Source organism: Podarcis vaucheri (genome assembly GCF_965113315.1).
Source record: "Podarcis vaucheri genome assembly, chromosome: 6".
Classification (NCBI taxonomy): domain Eukaryota; kingdom Metazoa; phylum Chordata; class Lepidosauria; order Squamata; family Lacertidae; genus Podarcis; species Podarcis vaucheri.
Genome location: NC_138764.1, coordinates 97221994 through 97238032, shown reverse-complemented (window position 1 = coordinate 97238032; position 16039 = coordinate 97221994). Strand labels below are relative to the sequence as shown.

The 16039-nt window shown below is 45.9% G+C and overlaps 1 protein-coding gene across 1 annotated transcript in view; it reads left to right on the top strand.

Annotated features, from left to right (window-relative positions):
* RBBP8NL (RBBP8 N-terminal like) overlaps positions 1-16039 on the top strand; it is a 32128-nt gene that overhangs the window by 11837 nt on the left and 4252 nt on the right. Inside the window, exons 8-11 of the mRNA XM_082226623.1 lie at positions 7705-7871; positions 9951-10737; positions 12725-12836; positions 14797-14858. Of these exons, the coding sequence (XP_082082749.1) occupies positions 7705-7871; positions 9951-10737; positions 12725-12836; positions 14797-14858 (1128 nt within the window). The remainder of the gene's footprint in view (positions 1-7704; positions 7872-9950; positions 10738-12724; positions 12837-14796; positions 14859-16039) is intronic.

The window sequence follows — 16039 nt, the reverse complement described above, 5'->3', positions numbered from 1 at the left end:
TTCCTTAATTACTTGAGGGATATCTTGGGTGATTTCATGAGTGATATTCTGAATACCACTGGGTGGGTCATTAAGTGTAGATTAGTTGCTAAAGCTTTCGTGTCTTGACCTCTTGGGCTTGTGAAGAGTTTTTCTGAGAAGATGGCTGTGCTGCATTTAGTTGTGCTCTGGCTTGGCTTCGTGTATAGGGGCGAGCTGTGGTTTTGTGCCTTGTGCCAGCCAGATCTGTGTAGGGATTGCAGGGGGGTGCAGCATCCGGAGGTGCCACTATAGTTTGGCTACTGGATGGAGTCTGTAATATGTCTGTGGAGAGGGTCTGGGTTTGGGTCTGGTGTGGTTGATTGGTGACGGCGTTCTGTGTGCCTCTGGTTCTGGTGTCGGTTTTTGTGGGGAGGGCTAATTTCCAGATGTCTGGCAGGCGGGACGTGTCGTCACGCTTGTTCATGTTGTGAGGGTGTTTCTCTATCTCGATGGCTTCCATGATTATTCTCTTGTGGTGATGTTCCATGTTAAAGAGCAATTTGGAATCTGCAAAATTAATTTCGTGTCCTGTTTCTTTCATGTGTTGGAAAAGAGAGGAAGTTTTTTCTTCTTTTTTGACGGCATTCTTGTGTTCTGCGATACGTGCATTTATTCGTCTGTTTGTTTGTCCAATGTACGTGGCTGGGCAGACTTTGCAGGGTATTTCATAGACCCCTTGGTTTTCCAGCTGGATTTTGTCTTTTGGGTTTCTGAGGATATTGGCTATTTTTTGGTTGGTGCAGAAGGCTGTTTTGATATTGTGTTTATGGAGGATTTTGCTGATTTTGTCTGTAGTGCCCTTGATATAAGGAAGGAGGGCCATGCCATTGTTTTCTTCTGTGTCTTGGTTTTTGGGGGGTGTTTCTTTTTGGATTAGCTTCGTAACCCTGTTTTTCTGGTATCCATTGGCGATTAACACATTTGAGAGATTCTGTAACTCAGTTGTCAAGTGGTCTTTGTCAGCCAGGCGTTTGGTTCTGGAGATGAGAGTCTTGGCTACGGAGTTTATTTGTGCAGGGTGGTGGTGTGATTGTGCATGTAAGTAGCGGTTGGTGTGTGTTTTTTTCCGGTAGATAGTGTGTCCTAGGGAGCCATCAGGTTTTTTGTAGATTAGGACGTCAAGAAAGGGGAGTTGGTTGTTGTCTTCTATTTCCATAGTGAATTGTATTTTGGGGTGTAGGCTGTTGAGATGTGTGAGGAAGCTATCTAGTTTTTCTTTCCCGTGTGGCCAAATTACAAAGGTGTCGTCAACATATCTGAGCCAAAGTTTGGGTTTGTGTTCTGACTTGTCAAAAGCATTGGTTTCAAAGTGTTCCATGTACAAATTTGCGATGACCGGTGAGAGGGGTGATCCCATAGGTGCTCCTTCTATCTGTTTGTATCTTTGTCCATTGTGGATGAAGTACGTGTTGGTTAGGCAGTGGTTGGTCAGGTCCAGGATGTATTTGGGGGGGTTGTATTTGTTTTGAATGGCTGTCAAGGCTTCATTAATGGGCACTTGAGTGAAGAGAGATACAACATCGAAGCTCACAAGTAGGTCATCGGGATGTAGGTATTGTTTCTTTATTGTTTCTATGAACTGGAAGGAGTTAGTAACGTGTGAAGCGATGGATTCTGCATAGGGCTGAAGTTGCTTAGCGAGAAATTTAGCGAGATTTTGTAGAGGTGAGCCTATGGAGCTGACTATTGGTCTGAGTGGTGTTCCTTCTTTGTGTATCTTGGGGAGACCGTAGAGTTTGGGGCATCTGGATGATTTTTCTCTGGGGATGATTCTTAGCCAATATCCTCAGAAACCCAAAATAGCCAATATCCTCAGAAACCCAAAAGACAAAATCCAGCTGGAAAACCAAGGGGTCTATGAAATACCCTGCAAAGTCTGCCCAGCCACGTACATTGGACAAACAAACAGACGAATAAATGCACGTATCGCAGAACACAAGAATGCCGTCAAAAAAGAAGAAAAAACTTCCTCTCTTTTCCAACACATGAAAGAAACAGGACACGAAATTAATTTTGCAGATTCCAAATTGCTCTTTAACATGGAACATCACCACAAGAGAATAATCATGGAAGCCATCGAGATAGAGAAACACCCTCACAACATGAACAAGCGTGACGACACGTCCCGCCTGCCAGACATCTGGAAATTAGCCCTCCCCACAAAAACCGACACCAGAACCAGAGGCACACAGAACGCCGTCACCAATCAACCACACCAGACCCAAACCCAGACCCTCTCCACAGACATATTACAGACTCCATCCAGTAGCCAAACTATAGTGGCACCTCCGGATGCTGCACCCCCCTGCAATCCCTACACAGATCTGGCTGGCACAAGGCACAAAACCACAGCTCGCCCCTATACACGAAGCCAAGCCAGAGCACAACTAAATGCAGCACAGCCATCTTCTCAGAAAAACTCTTCACAAGCCCAAGAGGTCAAGACACGAAAGCTTTAGCAACTAATCTACACTTAATGACCCACCCAGTGGTATTCAGAATATCACTCATGAAATCACCCAAGATATCCCTCAAGTAATTAAGGAACAAAAGAAGAAAAGGCACACTAATCTAGGAACTTCCTTTCTGCCCAGAACGTTGGAGGCTATACACCACACCCCTCAACAGTATTTATAGGAACTCAAACACCAGACTCTGCTCTGTTCCAGTAACAAGAAGCCGAAAGCACCAGCCTGAAGATGACGAGTGAGACCTCGTCGAAACGTCGCACAGACACCCCGACTCTTACACGGGAAGACACCCGAAGACACCAAAACCTGCATTCCTGTACCCGTGAAAATCTACGAAAGCATATATATATATATATATATATATATATATATTTGCTTTCGTAGATTTTCACGGGTACAGGAATGCAGGTTTTGGTGTCTTCGGGTGTCTTCCCGTGTAAGAGTCGGGGTGTCTGTGCGACGTTTCGACGAGGTCTCACTCGTCATCTTCAGGCTGGTGCTTTCGGCTTCTTGTTACTGGAACAGAGCAGAATCTGGTGTTTGAGTTCCTATAAATACTGTTGAGGGGTGTGGTGTATAGCCTCCAACGTTCTGGGCAGAGAGGAAGTTCCTAGATTAGTGTGCCTTTTCTTCTTTTGTTCCTTAATTACTTGAGGGATATCTTGAGTGATTTCATGAGTGATATTCTGAATACCACTGGGTGGGTCATTAAGTGTAGATTAGTTCCTAGATTAAGTGGAGTTCCTAGATTAGTTCCTAGATTAGTTCCTAGATTAGGTGGGTCATTAAGTGTAGAGGAAGTTCCTAGATTAGTGTGCCTTTTCTTCTTTTGTTCCTTAATTACTTGAGGGATATCTTGAGTGATTTCATGAGTGATATTCTGAATACCACTGGGTGGGTCATTAAGTGTAGATTAGTTGCTAAAGCTTTCGTGTCTTGACCTCTTGAGCTTGTGAAGAGTTTTTCTGAGAAGATGGCTGTGCTGCATTTAGTTGTGCTCTGGCTTGGCTTCGTGTATAGGGGCGAGCTGTGGTTTTGTGCCTTGTGCCAGCCAGATCTGTGTAGGGATTGCAGGGGGGTGCAGCATCCGGAGGTGCCACTATAGTTTGGCTACTGGATGGAGTCTGTAATATGTCTGTGGAGAGGGTCTGGGTTTGGGTCTGGTGTGGTTGATTGGTGACGGCGTTCTGTGTGCCTCTGGTTCTGGTGTCGGTTTTTGTGGGGAGGGCTAATTTCCAGATGTCTGGCAGGCGGGACGTGTCGTCACGCTTGTTCATGTTGTGAGGGTGTTTCTCTATCTCGATGGCTTCCATGATTATTCTCTTGTGGTGATGTTCCATGTTAAAGAGCAATTTGGAATCTGCAAAATTAATTTCGTGTCCTGTTTCTTTCATGTGTTGGAAAAGAGAGGAAGTTTTTTCTTCTTTTTTGACGGCATTCTTGTGTTCTGCGATACGTGCATTTATTCGTCTGTTTGTTTGTCCAATGTACGTGGCTGGGCAGACTTTGCAGGGTATTTCATAGACCCCTTGGTTTTCCAGCTGGATTTTGTCTTTTGGGTTTCTGAGGATATTGGCTATTTTTTGGTTGGTGCAGAAGGCTGTTTTGATATTGTGTTTATGGAGGATTTTGCTAATTTTGTCTGTAGTGCCCTTGATATAAGGAAGGAGGGCCATGCCATTGTTTTCTTCTGTGTCTTGGTTTTTGGGGGGTGTTTCTTTTTGGATTAGCTTCGTAACCCTGTTTTTCTGGTATCCATTGGCGATTAACACATTTGAGAGATTCTGTAACTCAGTTGTCAAGTGGTCTTTGTCAGCCAGGCGTTTGGTTCTGGAGATGAGAGTCTTGGCTACGGAGTTTATTTGTGCAGGGTGGTGGTGTGATTGTGCATGTAAGTAGCGGTTGGTGTGTGTTTTTTTCCGGTAGATAGTGTGTCCTAGGGAGCCATCAGGTTTTTTGTAGATTAGGACGTCAAGAAAGGGGAGTTGGTTGTTGTCTTCTATTTCCATAGTGAATTGTATTTTGGGGTGTAGGCTGTTGAGATGTGTGAGGAAGCTATCTAGTTTTTCTTTCCCGTGTGGCCAAATTACAAAGGTGTCGTCAACATATCTGAGCCAAAGTTTGGGTTTGTGTTCTGACTTGTCTAAAGCATTGGTTTCAAAGTGTTCCATGTACAAATTTGCGATGACCGGTGAGAGGGGTGATCCCATAGGTGCTCCTTCTATCTGTTTGTATCTTTGTCCATTGTGGATGAAGTACGTGTTGGTTAGGCAGTGGTTGGTCAGGTCCAGGATGTATTTGGGGGGGTTGTATTTGTTTTGAATGGCTGTCAAGGCTTCATTAATGGGCACTTGAGTGAAGAGAGATACAACATCGAAGCTCACAAGTAGGTCATCGGGATGTAGGTATTGTTTCTTTATTGTTTCTATGAACTGGAAGGAGTTAGTAACGTGTGAAGCGATGGATTCTGCATAGGGCTGAAGTTGCTTAGCGAGAAATTTAGCGAGATTTTGTAGAGGTGAGCCTATGGAGCTGACTATTGGTCTGAGTGGTGTTCCTTCTTTGTGTATCTTGGGGAGACCGTAGAGTTTGGGGCATCTGGATGATTTTTCTCTGGGGATGATTCTTAGCTGGATTTCTTCACTGATAGGAGAGGCTTTTATTTTGGATTTGGTGGTTTTTTCCAGATAGGTGGTGGGATCTGTTTTTATAGGTTGGTAGGTAGGGTCTTGGAGTAGATTTGATAGTTTTGCTTGGTAGTCCGATGTGTTCATCACAACAGTGGCGTTGCCTTTGTCTGCTGGGAGAATGATTATGTTGTTGTCTTTCCTCAGGTTGGTGAGTGCTTTCTGTTCTTCTTTGTGTAAATTGCTTCTGGGTGGTTTGCTGGAGCAGAGGATGTTGGTGACTTCAAGTCTGATTTTATTGGCTTCATCTGGGTCGATTTTGGTCAGGCTAGCTTCGACTCCGCATATGATGTTTTCCGTGGGGATGCGTCTCGGGGCGACTGCAAAGTTGAAACCTTTGGAGAGTACTTTGGTTTCAGTTGGGGTGAGGATCCTGTCTGATATGTTATGTACTGTTTGTTTCATGGGTTGTTGTGGAGGGTGGCTGGGCTTCTGGCATTTCTCTAGTTTGTAGAGTTTGTTGGTGTGTCTGTCTGTCTTATGTGAGGTCTCAGTTTCAGCTCTCCAGACGGCTAGTTGTTTGCATTTGTCCCAGAGTGCAGGGTGGATTTTGTTACATAGTTTGAGGTGAAGAGTGAGCAGATCTTTGTTGGTTTGGTTTAGTAGGTATCTTTTCTTATGTATTTCGTTTCTGATTAGGGATAGTTCAGTTCGTTTCAGGATCCTTTCGGTAGCTGGGGTTTTAGAGTGGAATTTAAGTTGGAAGCATGTGGGAGTTAAGTTGTTGTCTCGGCAGTTGCGTAGGAACAGGAGATCACATAAGATGGTGGCTCTTCGGATTTCTAGTTTCTCGTAGGTTCTTGTCAGCTGGAAGGTTTCCTCCCCGTAGAGGTGAGATATTTGCTTTCGTAGATTTTCACGGGTACAGGAATGCAGGTTTTGGTGTCTTCGGGTGTCTTCCCGTGTAAGAGTCGGGGTGTCTGTGCGACGTTTCGACGAGGTCTCACTCGTCATCTTCAGGCTGGTGCTTTCGGCTTCTTGTTACTGGAACAGAGCAGAATCTGGTGTTTGAGTTCCTATAAATACTGTTGAGGGGTGTGGTGTATAGCCTCCAACGTTCTGGGCAGAGAGGAAGTTCCTAGATTAGTGTGCCTTTTCTTCTTTTGTTCCTTAATTACTTGAGGGATATCTTGAGTGATTTCATGAGTGATATTCTGAATACCACTGGGTGGGTCATTAAGTGTAGATTAGTTCCTAGATTAAGTGGAGTTCCTAGATTAGTTCCTAGATTAGTTCCTAGATTAGGTGGGTCATTAAGTGTAGAGGAAGTTCCTAGATTAGTGTGCCTTTTCTTCTTTTGTTCCTTAATTACTTGAGGGATATCACTCATGAATATCACTCATGAGGGATATCACTCAGGGATATCACTCAGAATATCACTCATGAAATCACTCAAGATATCCCTCAAGTAATTAAGGAAGTTCCTAGATTAGTGTGCCTTTTCTTCTTTTGTTCCTTAATTACTTGAGGGATATCTTGAGTGATTTCATGAGTGATATTCTGAATACCACTGGGTGGGTCATTAAGTGTAGATTAGTTCCTAGATTAAGTGGAGTTCCTAGATTAGTTCCTAGATTAGTTCCTAGATTAGGTGGGTCATTAAGTGTAGAGGAAGTTCCTAGATTAGTGTGCCTTTTCTTCTTTTGTTCCTTAATTACTTGAGGGATATCACTCATGAATATCACTCATGAGGGATATCACTCAGGGATATCACTCAGAATATCACTCATGAAATCACTCAAGATATCCCTCAAGTAATTAAGGAACAAAAGAAGAAAAGGCACACTAATCTAGGAACTTCCTCTACACTTAATGACCCACCTAATCTAGGAACTAATCTAGGAACTAATCTAGGAACTCCACTTAATCTAGGAACTAATCTACACTTAATGACCCACCCAGTGGTATTCAGAATATCACTCATGAAATCACTCAAGATATCCCTCAAGTAATTAAGGAACAAAAGAAGAAAAGGCACACTAATCTAGGAACTTCCTCTCTGCCCAGAACGTTGGAGGCTATACACCACACCCCTCAACAGTATTTATAGGAACTCAAACACCAGATTCTGCTCTGTTCCAGTAACAAGAAGCCGAAAGCACCAGCCTGAAGATGACGAGTGAGACCTCGTCGAAACGTCGCACAGACACCCCGACTCTTACACGGGAAGACACCCGAAGACACCAAAACCTGCATATATATATATATATATATATATATAAAAGACCTTAAATTTTATTATTACACAGCCTCGTGCTACTTTTTTAGCCTGGAATGTGGGATTGGACTTGCAAAGTGGTGCAGCATGAGGAGAAAAATGCACCCTAAAAAAAAAAAAAAATGCACCCAAGGCCAGGGCACCCCCTTCACCCCTCCTACACCTCTGGCCCTGCCTCTTGAAAATGTTAAACGACACTTCCCCACTCCCTACAGCCTCCTCTTTTTGCCTCCTTCCCCCAGACAATGCAGGCTTGAAATAATGTGAGGAAGACTTTCTCCTCTTCCTGTCTCCCCTCTGTTATTAGCATTCTTCTCAGAAGATAGCTAACCAGTTGCACGGAACAATTGCGTTACTGAGGCCTGGCTCGAGATCCTGCTCTCAGGAAAGGGATTGCCCAGGAAGTCCTGTCGCACCCCCTGCGAGTGAAACGCCCCCACCCCCAGCATCTGATCGAATTCCCAACTTTGAAGCGTAAGTAAGAACTCAAGAAATGGCCTCGGTCCAGTATACCTGAAGGAGTATCTCCACCCCCATCGTTCTACCCAGACACTGAGGTCCAGCACCGAGGGCCTTCTGGTGGTTCCCTCATTGCGAGAAGCAAAGCTACAGGGAACCAGGCAGAGGGCCTTCTCGGTAGTGGCGCCCGCCCTGTGGAACGCCCTCCCATCAGATGTCAAAGAGAACTACAACTACCAGACTTTTAGACGACATCTGAAGGCAGCCCTGTTCAGGGAAATATTTAGTGTTTGATGCATTAGGTAAAGGTAAAGGGACCCCTGACCATTAGGTCCAGTCGTGGCCGACTCTGGGGTTGCGGCGATCATCTCGCTTTATTGGCCGAGGGATCCAGCGTACAGCTTCCGGGTCACGTGGCCAGCATGACTAAGCCGCTTCTGGCGAACCAGAGCAGCGCACAGAAACGCTGTTTACCTTCCCGCCGGAGCGGTACCTATTTATCTACTTGCACTTTGACGTGATTTCAAACTGCTAGGTTGGCAGGAGCAGGGACTGAGCAACGGGAGCTCACCCCGTCGTGGGGATTCGAACTGCCGACCTTCTAATTGGCAAGTCCTAGGCTCTGTGGTTTAACCCACAGCGCCACCCTCGCCCCATTGTTTGATGCATTACTTTATTTTAATATTGTGTTGGAAGCCGCCCAGAGTGGCTGGGGAAACCCAGCCAGATGGGCAGGGTATAAATAAATTATTATTATTATTATTATTATTATTATTATTATTATTATTATTATTAGCAGTCTAGGGTGCGTGAGCTACAAGGGCCTGCCTGGTGTCTCCAAGAATATCCCAGGCCTCTGCCTTGCATTTTCAGCTTTCATCTGAAAGGGTGGGAAAACAAGTTTCTAGACCCTTTGATTTTGGTGGCATACAGAAAAAGTGATCACCGGGGTAAAGAGGGAAACATCCTTGCCACTGGCTTGCAGAGGGAGAAAAGAAGGACAAATCACCATGTGAAACAGCTTTTAGATCTAGATTCCAGTATCGCTACAGCCCACACATCTTATTGAAGTGCTTGCAATGGGATGTGTGCAGTGTGTTGAAACGTGACCAGTGAATTCAGGTCCCACACAGGTGTTGATAACGTAACCGGTTTATTATCAGGGGTTATATACAGATTTCTGGCATGGCTTCTATTACAGGCCTGCAGCAGGATTTCTCCCAGGACAAAACAAAGGTGAGTGAGGAGTCGGGAAACTAGATGTTGTTAAAGGAACAATGCGCTGTAAGTTCAGTACATCTGAACATAGCATAGCATGGTGAATCAGGAGCACTTAGATGATGGCTTCACCACCTCGACCTTCTGTCCAGGTTGACCAAAACAAAGTCACTCACTATGGAGTCTAGAGTCATAGAACTGTAGAATTGGAAAGGACCCAAAGCATCATCTAGTCTAATTCCCAGCAGTGCAGGATAATAAATGGAAAGAAAGCACCCAGCTGGAATGCAGCCTGAGCCATTTGAAATTACGGTTTCGAATATAGCACTAAAACTCTTGTTCTGTCAGTGCAAGGGTTGCTGTTTGTGCAATGGAACGTTCTCCCCCATGCACCCCCTAAAGCTGTTTAGGGGTTCTCCCAAATGTCTGTAGCAGATTTGGGAAGTGGGGTACACGTGGGTTTGGTACCCGTGGAGAAAGGAGAAGAGGGGAAGTCTCATTGCATAACCAGACATCCTTCCACTAATGGGACACGTTAGGGCTGGCTCTGTGATGAGACAGAGGGAAGCAGCTGCCTCAGGCAGCAGGTGCTAAGGGGCAGGGAGCAGGAAGAGCTGTGGGTACCATGCTTTGTACCCCCTACACTACCTGGCTGCCCTCAAGCACGGTGGAAGATACTTTCCTTTCACCAGTATTGAGGTAAGACTCAGCTGCCAATCCAATTGGCTTCTGTATGTGCCTTGGGGAAGGGCACCATCTTGTCTTTCGCCTCAGGCAGCAAAATGCCTTGATCCAGCCCTGACAGTAGTAGAATACTACCCTGCGACTCTTGGCAGATTTTTGAGTAGTGTTGATGACAGTCATGCTTTATTTCAGTTATTTAAGAGCCAGCAAATCGGACTGCCGGGACCTTGCTTCATCTTACAAGGCTCTGAAGTTTGCCGCCAGAAAGGAGCAATCCTGCCTCCCCGGCCAACACTTTGCCTTGCACCATCTTGGGCTCCAGAGTAACTCCAGCAGCAGGGAAAGTGGTTTCCCTCACCGCTTACTAATGGCCAGAGAGGCAGAAGGCAGAATGAAGTCACAAGACGACTGGGAAGACCAAGCTGCCATCTTCGATCTCCCAGGTGCTATGGTGTACATGAAGGACCGCCATTTGGAGAATAGACTCCAGTTTCTTACTCATCAAGAGAAGCTCCGTTATTTATTGATGCAACAGCAGGAATGCAATGCCAAGATGGAAGACGGCTTAGATCGCACCGAGCGTCGATCGCCTTCCCCACTGCTTAGGGCAGGCAAGGAGTGCAAAAAGGAAAGGTCCAGTTCAGGAGACTCTAGTGAGGGAACGCTAGGGCGATTTCTTTTGATCGACAGGGAGGAACTGGAGCAAGCAGAGAAGGCAGAAGTCATGAGGGAGTATCTCACAGAAGTACCCCTAGACCTATCAGATTATGGAAGAGGAAGAGAGAAACTGAAGGCAGCCAACTGGCAACCATCCTCAGGGGAAGAGGAGCCTGGAAGTCCGATTAAAAGGTCAGCTGAAGACCCCATCCTTCATAAAAGTGATTTGTCCACCTGGCTCCACGCAGCTGAACGTCTCCACAGGGGCAAAGAGTCAGAGCAGCTCAGCGTGGGAGCCAAGGAGAACCTCGCAGCATCTCTGGTAAGAGAAACTGCTCCAAGAGTTCATGTGTTGAGCTGTTTCTGAACTGTCACTTCTGTTTATAAACAAAACCATTTTCCATTTATGTTTTTTATGCCACTTTTATCCTTTGCAATATTTTTGCCCTCCTACCAGTCCTATGACCTAGGACAACAGTTAGGCAAGAGCCTCTTTGATTTGCACAGCAGCAAATCACCTTGTTCACCACTGAGGATGGATGGATGGATGGATGGATTTATATGCCACTTAATGCCAAAACAGGCTTCTGAGTGTTTACAAGTATAGAAACCAATTACATAAGAATTAAAACATATGCATCCATAAATAATATGCAACAATCAAATGGCACAACAAAATACTTGCCAGCCAATCCTACTCCTGTATTGTACATATGTGTGAATACACTTGTCCCTGCGTGGGCTCCTCACCTTGAAACAAGCGGGTATACATCTGGTGGAGAGTCAGCTGCCTCAAGACCTTCTTGCCCCCAGTCCTCCACACATTTTACCTGTTTAGTATATCTGCAAAGGGCTAGGACGAATGTGGCATGCAGATGTTTTGCACATTATGTGTTTAAAGTGTAGATGACATAGTCACATCTTTAAATACTCACATGAACAGTCAGACCCAATCAGAGTCCCACAATATGTGTGCAAAGATGCTGAAAGATGTGGCTACATCATCCACACTTCATGGGTCCTCTTCAGGAAACATCGGTCTGCTGCATCAGTCATGTCACCTTTGACTGAACATGAGCATCATTCAGTTCATATGTGCTCGTGGGAGCTGTATCCAATGTTAAAAGCAGACCTATTGAGATGAATGGGTGTGACTAACTAAGGTCCATGAATTTCAGTGGGTCTTGTCTGAGCTGGACACGACTTATGGTTCACATTCTGTGAATGCTTACAGTGATGCTTGTGTTTAGCAGGACTTGAACAGAGGTCTCATGAACATACAGTGGCGTAGCGTGGGGGTGCAGGGGGGGCCGGCCGCACCGGGCACAACATCTGGGGGGGGCGCTCGCACTCACAGCTCTCTGCCCCTACCTGGCTCACTCACTCTCTCTCACTGCAGTGCTGGCTGTGCGAATCCGATCAGAGCCGCTGGGTCGCCGCCCACTGTGGAGGGGGTGGGTGCCAGGCGTGCGGTGTGGAGAGAGAGCAAGGGACTATCTGGGGGAGGGACAGTGCAGCGGCTGCCCAGCGCAGCGCTGAGCACGGGAGAGAACCACACCAGACCAGACCAGGCAGCAGCAAGAAGAAGCTGGCAGCGGCGGCAGGTTAGGGGTTAGGGGGCGCAAATTACTTGCCTTGCCCCGGGTGCTGACAACCCATGCTACGCCGCTGTGAACATACGAAGGTACCTTACACTGCCAGCATATATAGCCAAGTAGTGTATATTCTGATTCACTGCAGTTCTCCAACACTTAAGAGAGGGGTCACTCCAGCCCCACCAAGGTGCCTTTTGGTGAAAAATGAACCCCAGACCTCCTACATGCAAGATTTGTGCTCTACCACTCAATTACATCCCTTCTCCATCTCATCAAGAAGGAAGGCTAGTCATGTGTGATGTTCCATGGAGGATGTTTTGGTCCATGGAGATACTCACCACCAAGCATAGCTGATCACCCCAGCTGTGCTGGAGGTGGGTAAGCAGGGGAACATAAGATCAGCGCCTTGGAGAGGTGTCCTGTAGCTGAGGCAGGACATACATGTGGACTCAGAAGTGTCCTGGAGCAACTAACAGGTCTTGGTAGGCTAGGCTAGCTATTCATTGACTAGAGATCCCTCCTTGTGCGCTGCAGCTCCACATGTGACAGTCCATGAAATACACCCGTCTCCTTACAGCTGCAGATGTTGGAGGAATCTGCCTTTGAGGATTCCTGGTCTGTGGCCATGATGGAGGCTGGGTGTTATTGGTGTGAGTGTGTTTGTGTTGAACTGCTATATTTCTGGCCACAAACATCTGTCTGTGCCTTCTGCAGATCTCTTCACTACAAGAACTTCCCACGTGCAAGCCGGCATCTTGCGACGCCACAGCCGATTCAGAGACAAAGGTGCCTTTTGAAGCGCAGAAGCAGAAAATGGACCAGCCAGGTAACCTGCACTTTCAGAGAGACAGTGATAGGGAACAACATTTCTCTAGGTAGGTTGTAGGGTTTTTCTAAGTTAGCAGGCCCCAGATGCATGAAACACGCCCTCATCTTTTCAGACAGACAGACACCAACAACAACATCGTCACCATGATTTGCTCGCTGGGAGATTAGACGGTGTTAACTATTTAAAGGTAAAGGGGTAAAGGGACCCCTGACCATTAGGTCCAGTCATGACCGACTCTGGGGTTGCGGCGCGCATCTCGCTTTATTGGCCGAGGGAGCCGGCGTACAGCTTCCGGGTCATGTGGCCAGCATGACTAAGCCGCTTCTGGCGAACCAGAGCAGCGCACGGAAATGCCGTTTACCTTCCCGTTGGAGCGGTACCTATTTATCTACTTGCACTTTGACGTGCTTTCAAACTGCTAGGTTGGCAGGAGCTGGGACCAAGCAACGGGAGCTCACCCCGTTGCGGGGATTCAAACCGCCGACCTTCTGATCAGCAAATCCTAGGCTCTGTGGTTTAACCCACAGCGCCACCCACGTCCCTGTTAACTATTTAGTTAGCATTTAATTTCAACTTTGTTTGTGAGGACACTTTGTTTGTGAGGACACTGGATGAGGTTGCATCAAAGCAAGTGTTATCCTACACTTTGCCATGCATTTTCCCAACACTTTCCTTATCGCCAAAAATCTGGTCTTTTGGGGGAAGTGGGTTTACTGCCCAATACCTCCAAATCAACTGTAACTGCCCAACCTGAATTTGCCTGCATGCGACTGAATCCCACCCAAAAATAGAGACAACTGGAAGTGCCACTAGCCTTTAAGGTGCCAGAAGACATTATTTCTGTGGTTGCTGTAACAGACTGACACAGCTACCATTTCTTTCAGCAAGAAATGTAGACATCCCTTGTTGACCAAACCACTCTTACATCAAACTGCACTCCAAAACTTGAGAAACATTTCCCCTAATGGTTGTAATTAATCCTCTCAGTAGCAACATCTAAGTTCTGTGGCTTCCAAAGAAACTTCTATTGCTCAACCAGTAGTTTCACCCCTTATATCCAGGACGACTGCATTGTTTGAACACACTGTGCCTCCAATTTAAGTAAACTTTGATTATAACAGACAGTAGGTCTTTGTGCTCAACCGAAACCTCCAGCACCCTGTAAGGCTTTTTGGACAGCAAGACCAGAAACTTCTCACTTTAGCCTGTGGCCATATCAACCCAAGCAAGCCCCACCTGCTCAAATTATTTGTTCACCTAGATCAGTATTGTCTGCTGTGATTGACAGCAGCTCTCCAAAGTCTCAGGCATTTGCCTCCTGGTCTTTTTACCTGGAGATTCAGATATTTATGCAGACCATGTACTTAACCAGTGAGATATGTACACACGATAGGAAGTTGCAAAGGGAATGATCCCTGATTCAAGACAATGAGGAAATCACAAGCTTTTCCTAATTATAGCCCCCACAGGAAAATCCCCATTTTTTTAATTTTCTCTGCATCTGTGATGACTAGAAACTTGACCCTTCCCATCTCCTTCTCAGTGCTTCAGTAAAATGGTTGGTTGGCTCTCCTATTGTATGAGGGGGGGAAGCCCTATTCCTATATCAACAACAAAAGTCACATCCATAATACCAACTTTACTGGCTGAGCTGGAAAGTAGAGTTGGCCTGTATGGCTTGATTTTGGGAAGCTCTAGCCCAGACCAGAGAATCAGGATTTTTGTGCTAATGGGAAAGTTTTTGTTTTGTTTTTTAAAGGCAGCTGTGTGCTGATTTGCATATAAGGAGATCAAATCAAGGGAGAAGGATCTCTCAATTGATTGACATCTGGGTGGGGTGGGAACAGACACAGAGAGAGGTTTTGTTTGCTTGTCATTTGAATATTGGTGTGGCTCCTCGTCTGGAAACTGCAAGTCCTCCAACAGCTGATCTTTCATCTGCCATTGTTTCCTTTAGGTAACGGAGATTCTGAGTCGGTCAATGAAGAATCTGACGAGCCCAAAACATCCGATAGCGAGGTTTGTTCCCTTTTGTGTATTTGCTCATCATCCCACACATACACCTGTCTGCCCCGTCCCCCCAACACATACACCAAGTAGAGTCTACCTTCTGGCTAGGCACAAGCCATTCTCAGTATGGGACTCGTTTAGGAGGCAACTGGGCAACACTGGGTTTACTTGGCCGAATGTGCCCACCTGTCATTCAGCTGATTTCACAATGACTATTTTTCACTTTCACAGTTTGAAATCAAACCGTGCAGGCAAGGCACAGTGTAATGCAAGACCCAAGGAATCAGCTGTTGTTGGCGCTTGCAAAGTACCGTAATTTTCTGTGCACAAGACTAGGGTTTTTTTTACTAAAAAAACAATGTTTAAAAAGGGGAGTAGTCTTATACACAGGGGCAATCTCCTCCATTTTCTTAATTTTGAGTCCCCCAAAATAGGGGGACATCTTATACACATTGGCATGTTATACAAAGAAAAATACGGTACATCAAAGCAGCTAGACTGATGACTTTGACTGGCCGCCAAGACCATAAAACACCAGTTCTGGAAGAACTACATTGGCTCCCAGTACATTTCCAAGCACAATTCAAGGTGTTGGTGCTGATCTTTAAAGCACTAAACGGCCTCAGCCCTGTATACCTGAAGGAGTGTCTCCATCCCCATCGTTCAGCCTGGACACTGAGGTCCAGCTCTGAGGGCCTTCTGGCAGTTCCCTCACTGCGAGAAGTGAGGTTACAGGAAACCAGGCAGAGGGCCTTCTCGGTAGTGGCACCTGCCCTGTGGAACGCCCTCCCAGCAGATGTGAAGGAAATAACTATCTGCCTGAAGGCAGCCCTGTTTAGGGAAGTTTTTAATGTTTGATGTGTTTGTGTTTTTAATATTCTGTTCGGAATATTCCCTTCTGTTGGGAGTATAAATAATTATATTATTATTATTATTATTATTATTATTATTATTATTATTATTATTATTATCATCACATGGCTTTGAAGCCACTCTTGATCTGCAAACCCCTTTTCCTTTTGGTCCAGCCATGCCTTTACCAAGCCTGGTGTCATATATGACGTTAGGTTGAAGGCTGGTGGGTGTGTCTTAGCCAAAACAGCTCTATGGTTTAAATGGGGAGGTCTGGTGGGTCTGATTAAGCCCACAAACAAGAGATTCCCCACTTCTGAGAACCTTTGGCAATGCTA